The following is a 21,756-nucleotide window of genomic DNA, read 5'->3' as shown; positions in this document are numbered from 1 at the left end:
TTTGCTATCACAGACTGGAACATGTTCCGGGATTCTTCCGATGGCATTGAGGAGTTCACCACATCAGTCCCTGGCTTTATCAATAAGTGCATCAAGGATATTGTCCCCACAGTAACTGTACGTACGTACCCCAACCAGAAGTCATGGATTACAGGCAACATTCGCACTGAGCTAAAGGGTAGAGCTGCCGCTGTCAAGGTGCGGGACTCTAACCCGGAAGCTGATAAGAAATTCCTCTATGCCCTCTGATGAACCAACAAACAGGCAAAGCGTCAATACAGGGCTAAGATTGAATCGTACTACACCGGCTCTGATGCTCGTCTTATGTGGCAGGGCATACAAACTATTTAGACTACAAAAGGCGCCAGGTGCCCAGTGACACGAGCCTACCAGACGAGCTAAATCACTTCTATGCTCGCTTCGAGGCAAGCAAAACTGAGGCATGCATTAGAGCATCAGCTGTTCCGGGCGACTGTGTGATCACACTCTCCGTAGCCGACATGAGTAAGACCTTTAAACAGGTCAACATTCACAAGGCTGCGGGGCCAGAAGGATTACCAGGATGTCTGCTCCGGGCATGTGCTGACCAACTGGCAGGTGTCTTCACTGACATTTTCAACATGTCCCTGATTGAGTCTGTAATACCAACATGTTTCAAGCAGACCACCATAGTCCCTGTGCCCAGGAACACAAAGGCAACCTGCCTAAATGACTACAGAACTGTAGCACTCATGTCCGTAGCCATGAAGTGCGTTGAAAGGCTGGTCATGGCTCACATCACCACCATTATCCCAGAAACCCTAGACCCACTCCAATTTGCATACTTCCCAAACAGATCTATGGATGATGCAATCTCTATTGCACTCCACACTGCCCTTTCCTACCTGGACAAAAGGAACACCTATGTGAGAATGCTATTCATTGACTACAGCTCAGGGTTCCACACCATAGTACCCTCAAAGCTCATCACTAAGCTAAGGATCCTGGGACTAAACACCTCCTTATAAGCTGAATCCTGGACTTCCTGACGGGCTGCCCCCAGGTGGTGAGGGTAGGTAGCAACACATCTGCCACACTGATCCTCAACACTGGAGTCCTCCAGTGGTGCGTGCTCAGTCCTTTCCTGTGCTCCCTGTTCACTCACGACTGCAAAGCCAGGCACAACTCCAACACCATCATTAAGTTTGCAGACGACACGACAGTGTTAGTCCTGATCATGGACAACGATGAGACAGCCTATAGGGAGGAGGTCAGAGACCTGCCTGGTGGTGCCTTTATAACAACCCATCCGTCAATGTAACCAAGACTAAGGAGATAATTGTGGACTACAGGAAAAGGAGGACAGAGCACACCCCCATTCTCATCGACGGGGCTGTAGTGGAGCAGGTTGAGAGCTTCAAGTTCCTTGGTGTCCACATCACCAACAAACTTGAATGGTCCAAAGACACCAAGACAGTCGTGAAGAGGGCACGATAAAGCCTATTTCACCCCAGGAAACTAAAAAGATTTGGCATGGGTCCTCAGATCCTCAAAAGGTTCTACAGCTGCAACATCAAGAGCATTCTGACTGGTGGCATCACTGCCTGGTACAGCAATTGCTCGGCCACCCACCGCAAGGCACTACAGAGGTTAGTGCCTATGGCCCAGTACATCACTGGGGCTAAGCTGCCTGCCATCCAGGACCTCTACACCAGGCGGTGTCAGAGGAAGGCCCTAAAAATTGTCAAAGACCCCAGTCACCTCAGTCTTAGCCTGTTCTCTCTACTATAGCATGGTAAGCGGTACCGGAGTGCCAAGTCTAGGACAAAAAGGCTTCTCAACAGTTTTTACCCCCAAGCCAATAGACTCCTGAACAGGTAATCAAATGGCTAATCGGACTATTTGCATTGTGTGCCCCCGCCCAACACCTCTTTTACGCTGCTGCTACTCTCTGTTTATCATATATACACAGTCGCTTTAACTATACATTCATGTACATACTACCTCAATTGGCCCAACCATCAGTGCCCCCGCACATTGGCAAACTGGGCTATCTGCATTGTGTCCTGCCACCTGCCACCAGCCACCCACCACCCGTCACACGCCAACCCATCTGTTACGCTACTGCTACTCTAAGTTTATCATATATGCATAGTCACTTTAAACATATCTACTTGTACAAACCTCCTCAATCAGCCCGACTAACCGGTGTCTGTATGTAGCCTCGCTACTGTTATAGCCTCACTACTGTTATAGCCTCGCTACTGTTATAGACTCGCTTCAGTTATAGCCTCGCTACTGTTATAGCCTCGCTACTGGTATAGCCTCGCTACTGTTATAGCCTCGCTACTGTTATAGCCTCGCTACTGTTATAGCCTCGCTACTGTTATAGCCTCGTTACTGTTATAGCCTTACTACTGTTATAGCCTCACTACTGTTATAGCCTCGCTACTGTTATAGCCTCGCTACTGTTATAGCCTCGCTACTGTTATAGCCTCACTACTGTTATAGCCTCGCTACTGTTATAGACTCGCTACAGTTATAGCCTCGCTACTGTTATAGCCTCGCCACTGTTATAGACTCGCTACTGTTATAGACTCGCTACAGTTATAGCCTCGCTACTGTTATAGCCTCGCTACAGTTATAGCCTAACTACTGTTATAGCATCGCTACTGTTATAGCCTCGCTACTGTTATAGCCTCGCTACTGTATATAGCCTCGCTACTGTTATAGCCTCGCTACAGTTATAGCCTCGCTACTGTTATAGCCTCGCTACTGTTATAGCCTCGCTACTGTACATAGCCTTGCTACTGTACATAGCATCGCTACATTTATAGCCTCGCTACTGTTATAGCCTCGCTACTGTTATAGCCTAGCTACTGTTATAGCCTCGCTACATTTATAGCCTCACTACTGTTATAGCCTTGCTACTGTACATAGCCTCGCTACATTTATAGCCTCGCTACTGTTATAGCCTCGCTACTGTTATAGCCTCGCTACTGTACATAGCCTCGCTACTGTTATAGCCTCGCTACTGTTATAGCCTCGCTACTGTTATAGCCTCGTTACTGTTATAGCCTAACTACTGTTATAGCCTCACTACTGTTATAGCCTCGCTACTGTTATAGCCTCGCTACTGTTATAGCCTCACTACTGTTATAGACTCGCTACAGTTATAGCCTCGCTACTGTTATAGCCTCGCTACTGTTATAGCCTCACTACTGTTATAGCCTCGCTACTGTTATAGCCTCGCTACTGTTATAGCCTCGCTACTGTTATAGCCTCACTACTGTTATAGCCTCGCTACTGTTATAGACTCGCTACAGTTATAGCCTCGCTACTGTTATAGCCTCGCCACTGTTATAGACTCGCTACTGTTATAGACTCGCTACAGTTATAGCCTCGCTACTGTTATAGCCTCGCTACAGTTATAGCCTAACTACTGTTATAGCCTCGCTACTGTTATAGCCTCGCTACTGTTATAGCCTCGCTACTGTATATAGCCTCGCTACTGTTATAGCCTCGCTACAGTTATAGCCTCGCTACTGTTATAGCCTCGCTACTGTTATAGCCTCGCTACTGTACATAGCCTTGCTACTGTACATAGCATCGCTACATTTATAGCCTCGCTACTGTTATAGCCTCGCTACTGTTATAGCCTAGCTACTGTTATAGCCTCGCTACATTTATAGCCTCGCTACTGTTATAGCCTTGCTACTGTACATAGCCTCGCTACATTTATAGCCTCGCTACTGTTATAGCCTCGCTACAGTTATAGCCTCGCTACTGTACATAGCCTCGCTACTGTTATAGCCTCGCTACATTTATAGCCTCGCTACTGTTATAGCCTCGCTACTGTTATAGCCTCGCTACTGTACATAGCCTCGCTACTGTTATAGCCTCGCTACTGTTATAGACTCGCTACTGTACATAGCCTCGCTACTGCTAAAGGGAAGCACAGCAGTGAGCTGCCCAGTGACACGAGCCTACCAGACGAGCTAAATCACTTCTATGCTCGCTTCGAGTCAAGCAACACTGATGCATGCTTGAGAGCATCAGCTGTTCCGGACGACTGTGTGATCACACTCTCCGTAGCCGACGTGAGTAAGACCTTTAAACAGGTCAACATTCACAAGGCTGCGGGGCCAGAAGGATTACCAGGACGTCTGCTCCGGGCATGTGCTGACCAACTGGCAGGTGTCTTCACTGACATTTTCAACATGTCCCTGATTTGAGTCTGTAATACCAACATGTTTCAAGAAGACCACCATAGTCCCTGTGCCCAAGAACACGAATGCAACCTGCCTAAATGACTACAGAACCGTAGCACTCACGTCCGTAGCCTTGAAGTGCTTTAAAAGGTTGGTCATGGCTCACATCAACACCATTATCCCAGAAACACTAGACCCAGTCTAATTTGCACACCGCCCAAACAGATCTACGGATGATGCAATCTCTATTGCACTCCACACTGCCCTTTCCCACCTGGACAAAAGGAACACCTATGTGAGAATGCTAGAATGCTAGGAGAATTCAACACCATAGTACCTTCACAGCTCATTACAAAGCTAAGGATCCTGGGACTCAACACCTCCCTCTATTACTGGATCCTGGACTTCCTGACGGGCTGTCCCCAGATGGTGAGGGTAGGTAGCAACACATCTGCCATGCTGATCCTCAACACTGGAGCCCCCCAGGGGTCCGTGCTCAGTCCCCTCCTGCACTCCCTGTTCACCCACGACTGCATGGCTAGGCACAACTCAACACCATCATTAAGTTTGCAGATGACAGAACAGTAGTAGGCCTGATCACGGACAACGACAGCCTATAGGGAGGAGTCAATTTAACCATATCTACATGTACATACTTCCTCAATCAGCCCGACTAACCGGTGTCTGTATGTAGCTACGCTACTGTTAAAGCCTCGCTACAATTTTTTTTCTCTGTCTTTTTACTGTTATTTTTCTTCCTTTACTTACCTATTGTTCACTGAATACATTTTGTTGCACTGTTTGTTAGAGCCTGTAAAATACAAATATGATCACAAAGTTCCATTCTAACCTTTAACATTACTGGTCTTCTCTGTGGAGTTGAAGCAGCGATGTTCAGCTCTGCATGTTATTGTGTTCAGTGTTTTCCATTGGCTTGAGGGAAGAGTCAGGTTACTGCTGATGCTCTGAGTTGTCCTGCTGGCCTGGTTCACTGGGGTCCTGCTGGTTGGGTCTTTTCCATCCAGAAGCCAGGACACATTGGAGTCATACGCAGAGTGGACCACACATGTAGCTGTTACCTCAGTCTGTGTCATCACTGTCCTGAATGTGGGGGTCTCCAGGTGGATGGATGGAGTAGACGAGGGAAACGCTGAGAGGAAAACAGATGGAGAAGTCACAAGACCTGCATATATGGATTGTTACTATGTTTTTCAATTGTACACTTTTCTATACCCATCCTCTGGCCCAATACATAGTGCCGTCACTGAAACCCACCTGAGCAAATGCTGGTGGTCCTGGAGACTGGTGTTCCTGTAGGTGGTCCTTGTGCTGCATTGTGGGTGGCCTTGCATGTGACCTCTGACCCTTGAGTCCATTGGCTCTGGTCCAGCTCCAGCTGGCTGTTCAGGCTGAATATTTTCTCTACACCTTCTACACTCTGCAGCTTCTGCTGGACTGGAGATGTGGTCACAGTCTTGTCATCTAGCAGCCACTCCACACTCAGCTTGTCAGGGTCGAACCCACTCAGGATGCAGAGGATTCCCACCTTCGATCCTACCTCCAGTTCCTCCCAGCGAGGATACAGTGTGATATTTGGAGGAATGACCCGCTGCACTAATACAAAGTGGAAGGAGGAGGGAAATTCAAGGCCACTTTTTGACTTTTACATTTTTTTCCAAATTGGTGATTAACAAGATGTAAACCAAACTTTTAATCAAATTCTTCATACCTTTTTATATGCAGTTTAAAGTAACCCCAGTCTATGAAAACCAGGCCTGGGCTGAGTGTAATGACTTTCAACATAACCTAGATGGCGCTATGGACCTATTAGGTAGCTGGCTGGCTGGCCACTGAGAACTGGTAATGGTAGTGGTCAGATGTGGAGTTGGAGGGTTGTGAATCACAGGTGTTAGAGCAGGACAGGCCTCAGCGAACAGGGAATGCAGCAAGCGGAAGCGTGGGGTAACACCCTGGTCCCAAAAAAGCATCCCAAAAAACAGAAGTGAAACATGTTGAGCAACCGTGTGTATTAGAAGCCAGGTGTGAGGTCTACTTCTGCTTAAGGAAATCAGTTGCCATTTGCATGTTTCTGAGCTATCTGCATGAAGAGTTCTCTTCTACATTTCTGTTATGTAACTTCTTACCACTCGGTGTTACACTTTCGTTGTTTTGACAACCCATCAAGCTATTTCTGAATAGTTTGCATACCAAGTTTAGCAAGGCCCACTGATTCCAGATGTGTTCATGCAGAACCCAGTGCACAAACAGCATCCAGCAAAAATAAGATGTAGACTACTTACTGTAGATTCATCCACACATCACAACAGCCACGCAGTTCTAAAATAACTTTAAAAAAACGTATACTAATGTAACCGTAATTAATAAATGTGTTTCTTCAATGTTTATAATATATTAGAACGCATCATTCTAGCTGCATTTTCTTTGTAATGAATGGAGAAATGCTAAGGGAAGAACAATACACTGTTGTTCACTTCAGTTACACTTTATTATCTTAATAGTTTAAAAAGGCACAATGAAATATTTACAAATCTAACCTCTACAGTTGAACTATTCAAACAAAATCAACAATAAAGACAAGCAGGAGAACAGTTACATGTATTGTATCCATTCATATACTGTATTGTAAGTATGAAAAGTAATATCTTCTTCAAGTACTTCAAACTCAGTTTCTTCATTTCACCTGAAATAAGAAGCAAACATTTGTTCACTTAAATTACTTACAATAATTGTGACATCTATTTAGATGCAATTATTATTTTTGTTAGCTGACACTTCAAAAAAATGACTTGTGTAATTAACTATACTTATATATAATATAACTATTAGGCCTATATAATAATATAGTTATAATGTAAGTTATATATAATATATTTAGGTTATTACTGTACTCCCTCTCACTAGTATGCCTCTTGCAGAGAATTGCAACACACAAAATAGGCCTATGTGTACATTCATGTCTTGCTAGAATCTGTTCATGTTGCTACTGAAAGTTCTACCACGCATACATGGATTGTTTGATTGAATGTGGATCCATACAAACTATGGAACTTTCAAAACCAAAATGTCTTCCTTTCCCACTACTCTTCCCACACTACGGTCATGGCTAGAAGGGATACAGCTTTTGTCAAGTTAACTTTATTTTTGCATTTTAGCTAACCCTAACCTCTTTCCTAACCATATCCTAATTATCCTAACCTGCTATGTTAATTCTCCTAACCTGCTGCGGCAGGTAGCCTAGTGGTTAGAGCATTGGGTCAGTAACCGAAAGGTTGCTGGTTTGAGTCCCTGAGCTGACAAGGTAAAAATCTGTTGTTCTGCCCCTGAGCAAGGAAGGCAGCTAACCCACATTTCCCTCAGATCTGAAAATGTGGATGTTGATTATGGCAGCCCCCTGCACCTCTGATTCAGAGGGGTTGGGTTAAATGTGCAAGACAACTGACTAGGTATCCCCCTTTCCCCTAACCTGCTACAAAAAAGTCAAATCTGACAAAAGCTTATCCCATTTAGTAAAAAACCCAGATTCCCAACAAGGCATTACCTTGATGGCAGTTGCTCCAACGCCATACAGCAGAGTTATGAGGAAGAGTATGATGAAGGTGAAGGCTGTTTTTCCCATGCTGTCCCTGTCGGTTTCCATGGTGTTGCTGCATGGACAGTCAGTCAACACTAGACAATCTGCATGTGGATATGAGAACAGTGTCAGTAGGCAGTCAAAACGGTTACTCATCACTCTGGTGCCCAGTCTGAAACCCAATCACAAACCCCAACTTCTGGACACTTCTTGATGGCTCCTAAGAAATCTGAAAGTATTTGTTATGGATCTTAGTTCTGCCATCGCTCCAGCCATATTGTTAACAAGGGGGAGTTTTGCATGTAGCCTACCCTTACTGTTCATTGCAGATCTAAAGGGGCTATCAATAAGTGTCAAACGGTTGGAATGGGTATACTTTCAACTGTTTTATGGGAAACCGTGCATAGTACAGCTGTCTCCGGTATCAGTCATAGATAATACTGTCTCCGGTATCAGTCATAGATAATACTGTCTCCGGTATCAGTCATAGATAATACTGTCTCCGGTATCAGTCATAGATAATACTGTCTCCGGTATTAGTCATAGATAATACTGTCTCCGGTATCAATCATAGATAATACTGTCTCAGGTATCAATCATAGATAATACTGTCTCCGGTATCAGTCATAGATAATACTGTCTCCGGTATCAGTCATAGATAATACTGTCTCCGGTATCAGTCATAGATAATACTGTCTCCGGTATCAGTCATAGATAATACTGTCTCCGGTATCAGTCATAGATAATACTGTCTCCGGTATCAGTCATAGATAATACTGTGATATTCGGTAGGACGTGAGAAAAAAATCTAAAGCATACTTTGTCTATTGGACTTGAGCATGTTTTTTCTGCCTCACCCACCCCTATGACCTTTCATCAATTACTGAGTTATTACTTAACAAATACAACACATTGAAAATCTAAAACATGAGGATGTCAAACCAGCAGTGAAGGTGACCCTGACTTGCTTTGGCCAAACGGCACACTTGCCGATCAATGGGGACTTCCAACTTCTACTTGGCTTGGCTTGCTTCTTGTGAACGAACCCTAGTCATATCTCATCCATTTCCAAACCCAATACTGTGATATTCGGTAGGACGTGAGAAAAAAATCTAAAGCATACTTTGTCTATTGGACTTGAGCATGTTTTTTCTGCCTCACCCACCCCTATGACCTTTCATCAATTACTGAGTTATTACTTAACAAATACAACACATTGAAAATCTAAAACATGAGGATGTCAAACCAGCAGTGAAGGTGACCCTGACTTGCTTTGGCCAAACGGCACACTTGCCGATCAATGGGGACTTCCAACTTCTACTTGGCTTGGCTTGCTTCTTGTGAACGAACCCTAGTCATATCTCATCCATTTCCAAACCCATGGTGGTAGACTTGAATCAATAGAACAGGCATATAGCATTTCTATAGGTGAGACCCAGTAGCGGGAACAGAAGCACACAAAGCCAAACAACAAGAAGACAGGACAGCCTGATTAAGTTCAATGCACTATATCTGATTACACCAAAAACATGAGGAGAATATCTGAAACAGCAGATAACTGGGTTGCTAATGCTAGAGCTACACTTCCATAGTTCATTCCTGTCATCAGGGGAACATTTTAACAATGTGCGTGTATATCACTTCTCTATTGTGTACAAGACTATAGCTCAGTGTGCAAAATAAGCTTTATACTAATACATTATTCAGTGTCCACCATTACTGTATTACAGATAAATTGCATGGTAATTTGGCCTGATTGCAAATTTGAAGCATCAGTACTTTGCTTGACTTGTATTGTCACTTTATCATTAGTTTTAGTAGTCTGAGAGTTGACATTTTCCCCAAACAGAGATACTGAAGCTATGCACAAAAGTGGGGAGACGGGACAGACATGAGTAGGAACTGCATGACATACAGTACATCAACAGGATTAATGATTTAAAGTTTTTATTTGGATTTTGATTCTGCACTTAAAAGACACACAACATGTTATGTCACTGACACAAACAGCAGAGGTAACACGCAGCAACACACATCAACAAAACACAATACAACCTCTACTGGGCCTTGCAGCTCTGAGGCACATTCAAGCTGAGGTTAACTAAGTTGGGTTGGTTTGAGGTTCTATCAATGGTTCTCATAATAATGTTTGTGGACTTGATCATGCTTTCGTGGTAAACTACACAGCTATACACCACTTCTTCGTTCTTCCACAAGTCATTGCTAAATGTGAGCTGACTGTAGACAGAGTAGGTCCTTCCTGATTGAATCTGACTAGTGGTGTTGAATTGGTACAATGCTGAACTGCTCGTTCTCTCCACCAGCTCATCGTCAACAAGCCAAGCCACTAAAACGTCCTTGGGGTAGAAGTCTTTGACGTAGCAAGTCAGGGTCACCGTATTATCACTAGTTTGTTCTGCTGGAGCCAGCAGAAAGACAGATGGACGCTGTGGAACTCCTCCTGGAAGCATGAGAGAACAGTCAGGGCTTCTCCCCATGCAAGTACTTGGCAAACAATTTACATTTAGCTAAATGCTGCCTATATTAAGCCAATCAAACAATGTCTTCCCTCACAGGAGTTTCGTCTTGAGAGGCCAAAGGGACCCTTCATAGACAAGCATTTTGTAATTTTGCAGTCAGTCATCATCTGATTTAATCAGATCAAATTGCTATCAGCTCCATTTGGTTCCTTGCAACTCTGACAATTAAAGTCACTTTTCACTAGTCTACACAATCTCCTATCATAATTTTTAATTCCCACATGATGGACAATTGGATATCTGTTTAATAGGTTTTGAAACATTGTAAATATGAAATCCCAATTAAGTAAAAAGAAAAGTGAGGGGGAAACCAAAGCAGTTTGTCTTACCGGTCTCCCTCTTGTAGGCTAACTTTACCAAGGACCCCAGGTTTTCCATGTGATCTACAGCGCAGTAGAATACTGTCCCATTGCTCCAGTCCTCATAAGTGATGTCAAGTATGGCAATTTTGTCAGTGACACCCTTTCGGCTGGTTAAGGTCTTTCCATTGTCATTTTCCCATTTGACGCTCACGAAGCCAGGAACTAGTTCATTGACATCACACACAAGCTGCGCTTTTTTGTTCATAAGCATATCCTCAAGAGACGGCTCGATGATCGTAATGACTACTGAATGTCCATGGACTGGACCTGCTGAGAAAGGATGTAAGGAATGTTCACCAAGCTGTTTGTGACAACAGCAATTAAAATGTAAACAGTTTGTATGTTTTGGATCAATGTAGGCTATTCTGTTTTCCCTCCAGCTGGCTGGTCACAATCAATCCCTTTTCATGCATGGGCTATTTTTATGCAATTTAAGAAAAACCTTTAAGTGCTAATTAGAAAAATGTGCTAACTTTTCAATCTGGCCTAGAGCTCTGTCACAAAAGCCCTGCTTCTTGATGCTCCTTTAATGAGATACCAAGAGAAGATAATCTGATGTATTTTACTCACCATCTGATGAAGTGTAGCCCACAGTTCTCCTCACAGTTCCAGCTTTGTTCTCAAACACGCAAGTGAATGTTACTTCTTCACTCTTCCACTCACTCTCATTGACTCTGAGATAGCTGGTTGTGCTGTACAGAGTTGTCTCACTCTTCTTCTCACTCTCACAAGAACTCTTGAAATCAGATACAACTTCTTGTTCTGTTCCTTTTTCCATCCTCATCCATTTGATTGTGTGTGTACGGGGTGAAAAGTCATTGGCAAAGCAGGCGAAGGAAGCCGTCTTATTTTCTGACATCTCCTCTTTAGAGGGGGTCATTACGTAAAGAGACGGCTGCTGCAGATATTCCGCTAAAAAACAAACATACATATATATATATATGCAGAAGCAGAGTGAAAACAACATACATTTGCAGAAGCTGGCATAGGCTACACATGCGCAGTAAAGATGAATAGAACAGCTAAACAGCTTATGGGAAATGTCATGGTAACAGAGTGACAGTGAGACTCCGATATTTCACTTCTAAAATGTTTTTCAAACTAAAATCAGAGATTGCAAAGTTAAACAAACCATGCAACTCTATCCACAAGGACTCATTTTTACAATTTCCACAGAAAATTTGACAAAAACACATTTACTTGAAGAACAGTGAAGACACAAAATTTGGTAACAGAATGACGGTTTGTGCTGTCATTCTGTTACCAAACTTTGAATCGGTACTATTCAAGTAAATATTCTTTCATTTTTAAAAAGTGTATATCAAAGTATATACCGTCTTAGACTGTGGACATAGAATAATTATGCGGGCAGACGAAAGCAAAAAGAGCTCAACACTGTTTGATGCATGTCTTCTTAGGGGAGATGACTTAAATAGTCAGCAACTAAAGGGGCAAGCTACAGCCACTCCAACCAACCCTCATCCTAGTGCCATAGCACATTCACCACAACTAGACTGACACCTATCAATGTTTATACCTTGGCCTAAATGGTTTATTCTACAGTGGGTGACAGTGACACACATGTTGATTGTTACAGTGAACGGCAATTAGCAATGACTACGTTTTAATGCATTTATTGTTTAATTTGCGGAAGGTGTCGGGTAATTTAGGTGTTACTAAATGATTTAGGTGTTACTAAATTACTGCATGTGCGTTGATAACAATTGTAATATGTAGGCATCAAAATTATTGTACCCTAGGCTGTATAGTCCATAATTTCAGCAGTGGAATTTTCCAGCTAAAACATGTGCAATGTTTAAGTCTTATTCAGATTTCATACGCTTATTGTCTTCAATATTTTGATTTCTAAAAATGTGTCTTTCAACAAAACTAAACATAAAATTACCAGCAAATTATGATTATCACAGAGGCTGTTTTTTACGAAATTAGTAGATTAATAGGCTACATGGATATAAATACATTAAACTCAATAATATATTATTATTATTTTTTGTGACATATGTTATTAAATGGATAAACAAATACATCTTACGTTGTTTTTTCACTGGTACTTTCTTTGATCCAGCAGAATGTTCCACGGCGCATTCAAATTTTTTACTGTCCCAGTCTGCTCTCTTTACACGGAGTTGACTGACTCCCATGTAGCTTCCACCGGTTTGGACCGCAGGGTACTGAACGAAATCAGTCAGGGAATTCCCGCCTTCGTCATTCCATTTGAAGGTGAGGGAGGCAGGCGTGAAGCCAGTGGCAATGCAACCCAGAGTCATCATATCTCCGGTCCCGGAGCCACATTGCGCAAGAGGGAACAAAGTCGGAGCAGTTGATGAGGCTGTAAGATAAATAATGTGTTACAAATACTCCATAAAGCCCAACAGTATTATAGAATACACCATTAAAAAATAAATACATAAATCAACCAACACTGACCAAATAAAATAGTTAACAATTCTAAGGACCTGTTCTATTTTACATTGACGGGTTATTTAACATTCATTAAGTAGGCTAGGTTTAATACAGGATGATTTTTTCAGGGTAGGATATTGTTCAATCCAAATACATGCACATAGGTTACACCGAGTTGAATGTGTTATCAAAAACGTAAAATACAATATCCACTGTTAAAAGACAGGTAGTTAAGACTGTAGGCTATATACGTGTTGATTGATTAAACATAAATATTTGTATTGATTAAATATTTGTCCTTAAATTTAAGCGATCATTTTCCACTATGAACTATACCTTGCATCAACCAAAATTAGATTCTTACCTGAAACGGTTACTATTGTACCCTGACCCCAGGAGTCAAAAGCAGCGTAGCACTGTGTTCAATTACCTTGACAAGTGGTATAAAAAGCATTCTCCCCAGGTTCTATACCCTCTTATTCCCATTCTTAACCAAAATGCGCAAAAGGAACACAATTATGTTGTATCCTTTCTGATATTTACGTTTACTGTAATGTTAGGTTTTACTTGAAGTTCGTTTGGCACACTTTACTTCAAATAGGCTTCATTATAGACATGTATCTTAATTCCATTGCAGATTAAAAGTGACAAACCTTTAATATAATAACCTAAAGCAGAAGAATATAAACGGCTTCAAAATGTATTTGTAAGATTACAGCATTTTCAATTGAAAGTCTCACCTGATGAAACAGTAACCATTGTCCCTTTCCCCCAGTAGTCAAAACTGTAGTCACAGTGCAAATAACCAATACAGGCTATGCACAAAAACCTGTGCCAATGTAGTTCGATATTTAATATCATCCATCATACTTTTTAAAGGTTCGTTTTAAAATCACATCAATGAATTTCAGTTGTTTTTGTCCAGAATATGAATATGCCTTTGTTATAGAGTAGGCCTACCGTTACTGTTTTTGATCCTCAATTCAATTTAGCAAATTGACAAAATGAAGCCTAGAATCGAGTTGTATAAAAACCACATGTATTTGACTTTTCGAATGATCACTGACACATTTGATGAAATCATAATGCTTTTTCTTACCTGATGAAACGGTAACCATTGTGCCTTTTCCCCAGTAGTCAAAAGCATTGTCACAGTGCAATCTTTCAATACGTGCAACGCACAAAAACTACCGCAAGTGAAGACCAAAAATAAATATTTCAAGCCTTTAGGAGAGAGGGACTTTTAACTCAAAGTCCAACCTCAATAATAATGCAAAAATAAACAGAATATGCTTTTGTTTTACCTGTGGACACGGTCACCATGGTCCCTTTCCCCCAGTAGTCAAAGTAGTTGTCACAGTGAATGGTCTGACCAATACTTCGTACAAAATCAGTCAAAATAACCTGAATAGTCACTAGTTATGTGTCAATAATTAAATCACTTCTTGAGGTCTGAATGTTAAGGCTACTTACCAGAAGTTATCGTGACTTGGGTCCCTTTCCCCCAGTAGTCGAAATAGTAATCACAGTGATAATTGTTTATCTGCCCCTAAACTAAAAACCCAATTCATTTCAAACTATTGCTTCATGAACTTTATTTTGTGGCATCTTGATGGTTGGCTCCTTCCCTGGGGAGATGCACTTCCCATCAAAACGGAAGTGTTGCATGAAGTTAACTTTGGATGAAAGTGTGAGCATATTTTTATTCCTGTCCTTTTAGAGAAAACAGGGGCTCACTCTCAATCTGTTGTGAATGTTGATGTATGGGAAGCATCTTGAGCATCATCTTGATAGTTATTAATCCTGATAAGGTGTTACAGGAATTAAATTCCTACATGTTTTAATACCCAATTAAAATGAAACACTGTCAATTCCTAAGAATTTGTAAGGCTCTTATTTGCATAAAATGGACAGAGACCAGTCTCAAAATCAATCAGCAGCATTTATTCTGGAGAGTACTTGTCACACCCTGACCATAGTTTACTTTGTATATTTCTATGTTTTGGTTGGTCAGGGTGTGAGCTGAGTGGGCATTCTATGTTTCATGTCTAGTTTGTCTAGTTCTATGTTTGGCCTGATATGGTTCTCAATCAGAGGCAGGTGTTCGTCATTGTCTCTGATTGGGAACCATATTTAGGTAGCCTGTTTGGTGTTGGGTTTTGTGGGTGATTGTCCTTAGTGTCTTGATGTCCTTGTTCTGTGTGTATGTACACAAGTATAGGCTGTTTCGGTTTTCGTTACGTTTATTGTTTTGTAGTGTTTGTGTTTAGTGTGTTTTTTTCATTAAACATGAATCGCAATCGACACGCTGCATTTTGGTCCAACTCTCCTTCTCATACAGAAAACCGTGACAGTACTGAACATGATACAGTTTACCACAGGTTATAAACTGAAAATGACGTCATTCGTTTTCGAACTGTCCCGTCTCTTCTTCACCCCGGTACAAAGGCTGTATAGTTCTCAAGCCTTCCTACATCGTCTCTCCTAATTTAGATCATTTATGACCCGAGCCAAGGTCTCCCTGTGTAGATAAGCATTCTAGCCAGTCTGGCGATAAGTTCATTCATTTCTACCAAGGAACAGACAGTCATTGTTCTACTTCTTGATTATAATTACACACATTATATTCAGTACTAGGATAAAAAGAAAATTCATACATCTATACAGTAACATAATAGTATTCTGATTAGTCAGTCCTGATTGAAATCTATACATAATTAGTCATTATTGATAAAAAAAAATCCCTTAACATAGGGCTATTTAATTCCAGATACTTTGGGTGTGATACCTTGGTGACACACAGGATTGACAATCATTGGTCAAAATCTCTGTTCCTTGTTTCCACACATTTGCTGGTAGTTAGTCGTGAGTGGTGGCCATCATTCCCGAATTTGATATGTATAATTTAGGTCAACGCTTAACACAGACATTAGGCCAAAAAACATTCATGGCCGACCATCACTTAATTGGTCGTCTCTATAGAATCAATTAGAAGACTACAATCATTCCAGTGCCCAAGAAAACCAAGCTGACATGCCTAAATGACCCCGTTGCACTCACCCCTGTCATCATAAAGTCCTTTGAAAGGCTGGCATACATCAAGGCCAGCATGCCAGACACATTAGACTCACTCCAATTTGCTTAACACTCCAACAGATCCACTCAAGATGCCATCTCCATTGCAATCCATACAGCTCTATCACACCTGCACAAGAGGAACACCTATGTGAGAATGCTGTTCATTAACTAGAGTTCAGCATTCAATACCCATGTTCCCTCCAAGCTCGGGCCCTGGGTCTAGACTCCGTCCTTTGCAACTGGATACTGGACTTCCTGACAGGCAGACCACAGGCTACAACAGCTGAGGATTGGCAACAACTCCTCCACTACACTGACTCTCAAAAATACCTCCACTACACTGACTCTTAACACGGGGCCAGACACGACACCAACTCCATCACCAAGTTTTCAGATGCCACCACGGTTGTAGGCCTGATCAACAACAGTGATGAGACAAGGGAAGAGGTAAGAGACCTAGCAGTGCGTTTCCAGAACAACAACCTATCCTTCAATATCAGCAAAAAGAAAGAGGTGATTGTCAACTTCAGGAAGCAGGGAGAAGGATATGCCCAATCCACATCGATGGGACTGCTGTGGCAAGAGTCAGTGACTTCAAGTTCCTCTGCATCCAAATCACAGAGAACCTGACATGGACACACAACACCATCACTCTGGTCAAGGAGGAGCAACAGCTCCTCTACTTCATGGACACACAACACCATCACTCTGGTCAAGGAGGAGCAACAGCTCCTCTACTTCATGGACACACAACACCATCACTCTGGTCAAGGAGGAGCAACAGCTCCTCTACTTCCAAAGGCAGATGCAGAAACTTGGCATGTCCCCCTGGATACTCTCCAACCTCTACTGCTGCACCACTGAGAGCATCTTGACCGGCTGCATCACAACCTGGTATGGAAACTGCTCCACTCTCGACCACAAGGACCTTCAACAGGTGGTGAAGACGTCCCTGTCCATCACTGGTGCCGTGCTCCCACCTGTTAAGTACATGAACTTCAAGCGGTACCTGAGGAAGGCACATAACATCATCAAGGACCCCACATACCCAGCCACAGACTGTTCAGGCCTTTACTGTTTGGCAGACGGCATCGGAGCATCGAGTCTCGGGGCTCAGAGACAACTTTTACCCACACGCTATCAGACTGCTGAACACCTGAACCAGGACGACCACCTCTACACCAACAGTTTATTTGCATGGACTTTTCACAACCTTTGAAGACATGCACTCGCTCACACATCCACTCACATGCCCACACAGTCTGTTTTTTCCTGCTACCGAACGGCAAGCGTACCAGAGTGCCAAGTCTGGGACCAAAAGGATCCTGAGCAGCTCTACCACAAAGCTATGAGACTGCTGAACAGTTCATTAAACAGCTTCCCAGACTTTCTGCTTTTCACCACCTACCTACATGTAGATAATACTTCAATCAATCACCTAACCAAACCTACATGTACATATTACCCTTAATAATCAATCACCCCAACTATCTTGTACCCCACTACACTGACTCGGTACTTGTACTCGTTGTATATAGCCTGTTCTTATTGTGATATTATATTGTGTTACTATTTTCTTTTGATCTATTTGTTAATTTTCATACTTTTTAACTGCTTTGTTGTGAACGCGCTTGTAAGTAAGCATTTCATGGTAAAGTCTACACTTGTTGTATTCAGCACATGTGACAAATTTGATTTGATTTGATATGCACAAACCCACAAACCATGACTACTGCTTTTGGACTTGTAAAATTATTGCACAAACTTACTGCATAATTCAACACTTTTCTCTCCGTACTCACCCTCCCCAGCACATGTAAATATCCTACTGTAAATTGTTTGTGCCTTTCTTGAATTTATATTTCTGCTAATTGTATCATATTTATATTCCATTGAGCTTTTGTTTTTTGCATACTTACTCCTATTCTTATTACTGTCGTATAGAACTGCCAAAGGGGGAGGAGTTGCAGTCTACTGCAGAGATAGCCTGCAAAGTAATGTCATACTTTCCAGGTCCATACCCAAACAGTTCGAACTACTAATTTTGAAAATTACTCTCTCCAGAAATAAGTCTCTCACTGTTGCCGCCTGCTACCGACCCCCCTCAGCTCCCAGCTGTGCCCTGGACACCATTTGTGAATTGATCGCCCCCCATCTAGCTTCAGAGTTTGTTCTGTTAGGTGACCTAAACTGGGATATGCTTAACACCCCGGCAGTCCTACAATCTAAGCTAGATGCCCTCAATCTCACTCAAATCATCAAGGAACCCACCAGGTACAACCCTAACTCTGTAAACAAGGGCACCCTCATAGACGTCATCATGACCAACTGGCCCTCCAAATACACCTCCGCTGTCTTCAACCAGGATCTCAGCGATCACTGCCTCATTGCCTGTATCCGCTACGGAGCCGCAGTCAAACGACCACCCCTCATCACTGTCAAACGCTCCCTAAAACACTTCTGTGAGCAGGCCTTTCTAATCGACCTGGCCCGGGTATCCTGGAAGGACATTGACCTCATCCCGTCAGTTGAGGATGCCTGGTCTTTCTTTAAAAGTAACTTTCTCACCATTTTAGATAAGCATGCTCCGTTCAAAAAATGCAGAACTAAGAACAGATATAGCCCCTGGTTCACTCCAGACCTGACTGCCCTCGACCAGCACAAAAACATCCTGTGGCGGACTGCAATAACATCGAATAGTCCCCGCGATATGCAACTGTTCAGGGAAGTCAGGAACCAATACACACAGTCAGTAAGGAAAGCTAAAGCCAACTTCTTCAGGCAGAAGTTTGCATCCTGTAGCTCCAACTCCAAAAAGTTCTGGGACACTGTGAAGTCCATGGAGAACAAGAGCACCTCCTCCCAGCTGCCCACTGCACTGAGGCTAGGTAACACGGTCACCACCGATAAATCCATGATTATCGAAAACTTCAACAAGCATTTCTCAACGGCTGGCCATGCCTTCCGCCTGGCTACTCCAACCTCGGCCAACAGCCCCCCCCCCCCCCCCCGCAGCTACTTGCCCAAGCCTCTCCAGGTTCTCCTTTACCCAAATCCAGATAGCAGATGTTCTGAAAGAGCTGCAAAACCTGGACCCGTACAAATCAGCTGGGCTTGACAATCTGGACCCTCTATTCCTGAAACTATCCGCCGCCATTGTCGCAACCCCTATTACCAGCCTTTTCAACCTCTCTTTCATATCATCTGAGATCCCCAAGGATTGGAAAGCTGCCGCAGTCATCCCCCTCTTCAAAGGGGGCGACACCCTGGACCCAAACTGCTACAGACCTATATCCATCCTGCCCTGCCTATCTAAGGTCTTCGAAAGCCAAGTCAACAAACAGGTCACTGACCATCTCGAATCCCACCGTACCTTCTCCGCTGTGCAATCTGGTTTCCGAGCCGGTCACGGGTGTACCTCAGCCACGCTCAAGGTACTAAACGATATCATAACCGCCATCGATAAAAGACAGTACTGTGCAGCCGTCTTCATAGACCTTGCCAAGGCTTTCGACTCTGTCAATCACTGTATTCTTATCGGCAGACTCAGTAGCCTCGGTTTCTCGGATGACTGCCTTGCCTGGTTCACCAATTACTTTGCAGACAGAGTTTAGTGTGTCAAATCGGAGGGCATGCTGTCCGGTCCTCTGGCAGTCTCTATGGGGGTGCCACAGGGTTCAATTCTCGGGCCGACTCTTTTCTCTGTATATATCAATGATGTTTCTCATGCTGCGGGCGATTCCCTGATCCACCTCTACGCAGACGACACCATTCTATATACTTCCGGCCCGTCCTTGGACACTGTGCTATCTAACCTCCAAACGAGCTTCAATGCCATACAGCACTCCTTCCGTGGCCTCCAACTGCTCTTAAACGCTAGTAAAACCAAATGCATGCTTTTCAACCGTTCGCTGCCTGCACCCGCACGCCTGACCAGCATCACCACCCTGGATGGTTCCGACCTTGAATATGTGGACATCTATAAGTACCTAGGTGTCTGGCTAGACTCTAAACTCTCCTTCCAGACCCATATCAAACATCTCCAATCGAAAATCAAATCAAGAGTTGGCTTTCTATTCCGCAACAAAGCCTCCTTCACTCACGCCGCCAAACTTACCCTAGTAAAACTCACTATCCTACCGATCCTCGACTTCGGCGATGTCATCTACAAAATTGCTTCCAACACTCTACTCAGCAAACTGGATGCAGTTTAACACAGTGCCATCCGTTTTGTCACTAAAGCACCTTATACCACCCACCACTGCGACTTGTATGCTCTAGTCGGCTGGCCCTCGCTACATATTCGTCGCCAGACCCACTGGCTCCAGGTCATCTACAAGTCCATGCTAGGTAAAGCTCCGCCTTATCTCAGTTCACCGGTTACGATGGCAACACCCATCCGTAGCACGCGCTCCAGCAGGTGTATCTCACTGATCATCCCTAAAGCCAACACCTCATTTGGCCGCCTTTCGTTCCAGTTCTCTGCTGCCTGTGACTGGAACAAATTGCAAAAATCGCTGAAGTTGGAGACTTTTATCTCCCTCACCAACTTCAAACATCTGCTATCTGAGCAGCTAACCGATCGCTGCAGCTGTACATAGTCTATTGGTAAATAGCCCACCCATTTTCACCTACCTCATCCCCATACTGTTTTCATTTATTTATTTTTCTGCTCTTTTGCACACCAATATCTCTACCTGTACATAACCATCTGATCATTTATCACTCCAGTGTTAATCTGCATAATTGTAATTATTCGCCTACCTTCTCATGCCTTTTGCACACAATGTATATAGACTCCCCTTTTTTCTACTGTGTTATTGACTTGTTAATTGTTTACTCCATGTGTAACTCTGTGTTGTCTGTTCACACTGCTATGCCTTATCTTGGCCAGGTCGCAGTTGCAAATGAGAACTTGTTCTCAACTAGCCTACCTGGTTAAATAACTTCTTGACCATACTTGAGACGCAGACGTCTCAAGTATGCCCCTGGAAATGCAAATGCGCTACGCTAAATGCTAAATGTACTCGTTACAACTCAATCTTTGATCAAAATTCACAAGCAGGGTATTGAATTAAAGCTACACTCGTTGTGAACCTAGCCAGCAAGTCAGATTTTTAAAATGCTTTTCGGCGAAAGCATGAGAAGCTATTATCTGATAGCATGCACCCCCCAAAATGCCAGCACGACACGTAAACAACAGATTTTGCGGTAGCCGGCGCTACCCAAAACGCAGAAATAAAATATAAAACATTCATTACCTTTGACGAGCTTCTTTCTTGGCACTCCTATATGCCCCATAAACATCACTATTGGGTCTTTTTTTCGTTTAAATCGGTCCATATATACCCAAAATAGCTTTGTATGGAAGCTGTGTCATTCAGAAAAAATCATCGTTTTTAAACGCTGCGTTATTTTTTAAAATTAAAAAAGTCGACGATAAACTTTCACAAAACACTTCGAAATCCTTTTGTAATCCAACTTTAGGTATTAGTAAACGTTTATAATCTATCAAAATGATTACAGGGCGATGTCTTTTCAATAGGTCTTCACTTGCAAAACAATGGCTT

At 43.0% G+C, this 21,756-nt stretch overlaps 1 protein-coding gene across 1 annotated transcript in view; it reads right to left on the bottom strand.

The window, feature by feature from the left end:
- LOC139365082 (uncharacterized) overlaps nucleotides 1–21,756 on the bottom strand; it is a 181,973-nt gene that overhangs the window by 15,460 nt on the left and 144,757 nt on the right. Inside the window, exons 4-6 of the mRNA XM_071102453.1 lie at nucleotides 12,738–13,034; nucleotides 5,466–5,804; nucleotides 5,041–5,340 (exon numbers count right to left, since the gene is read on the bottom strand). Of these exons, the coding sequence (XP_070958554.1) occupies nucleotides 5,041–5,340; nucleotides 5,466–5,804; nucleotides 12,738–13,034 (936 nt within the window). The remainder of the gene's footprint in view (nucleotides 1–5,040; nucleotides 5,341–5,465; nucleotides 5,805–12,737; nucleotides 13,035–21,756) is intronic.

The sequence above is a fragment of the Oncorhynchus clarkii genome, chromosome 13 (genome assembly GCF_045791955.1).
Source record: "Oncorhynchus clarkii lewisi isolate Uvic-CL-2024 chromosome 13, UVic_Ocla_1.0, whole genome shotgun sequence".
NCBI classification, from domain to species: domain Eukaryota; kingdom Metazoa; phylum Chordata; class Actinopteri; order Salmoniformes; family Salmonidae; genus Oncorhynchus; species Oncorhynchus clarkii.
Note: the sequence above shows the minus strand (reverse complement) of the source record. Positions and strands in the feature narration are given on the sequence as shown.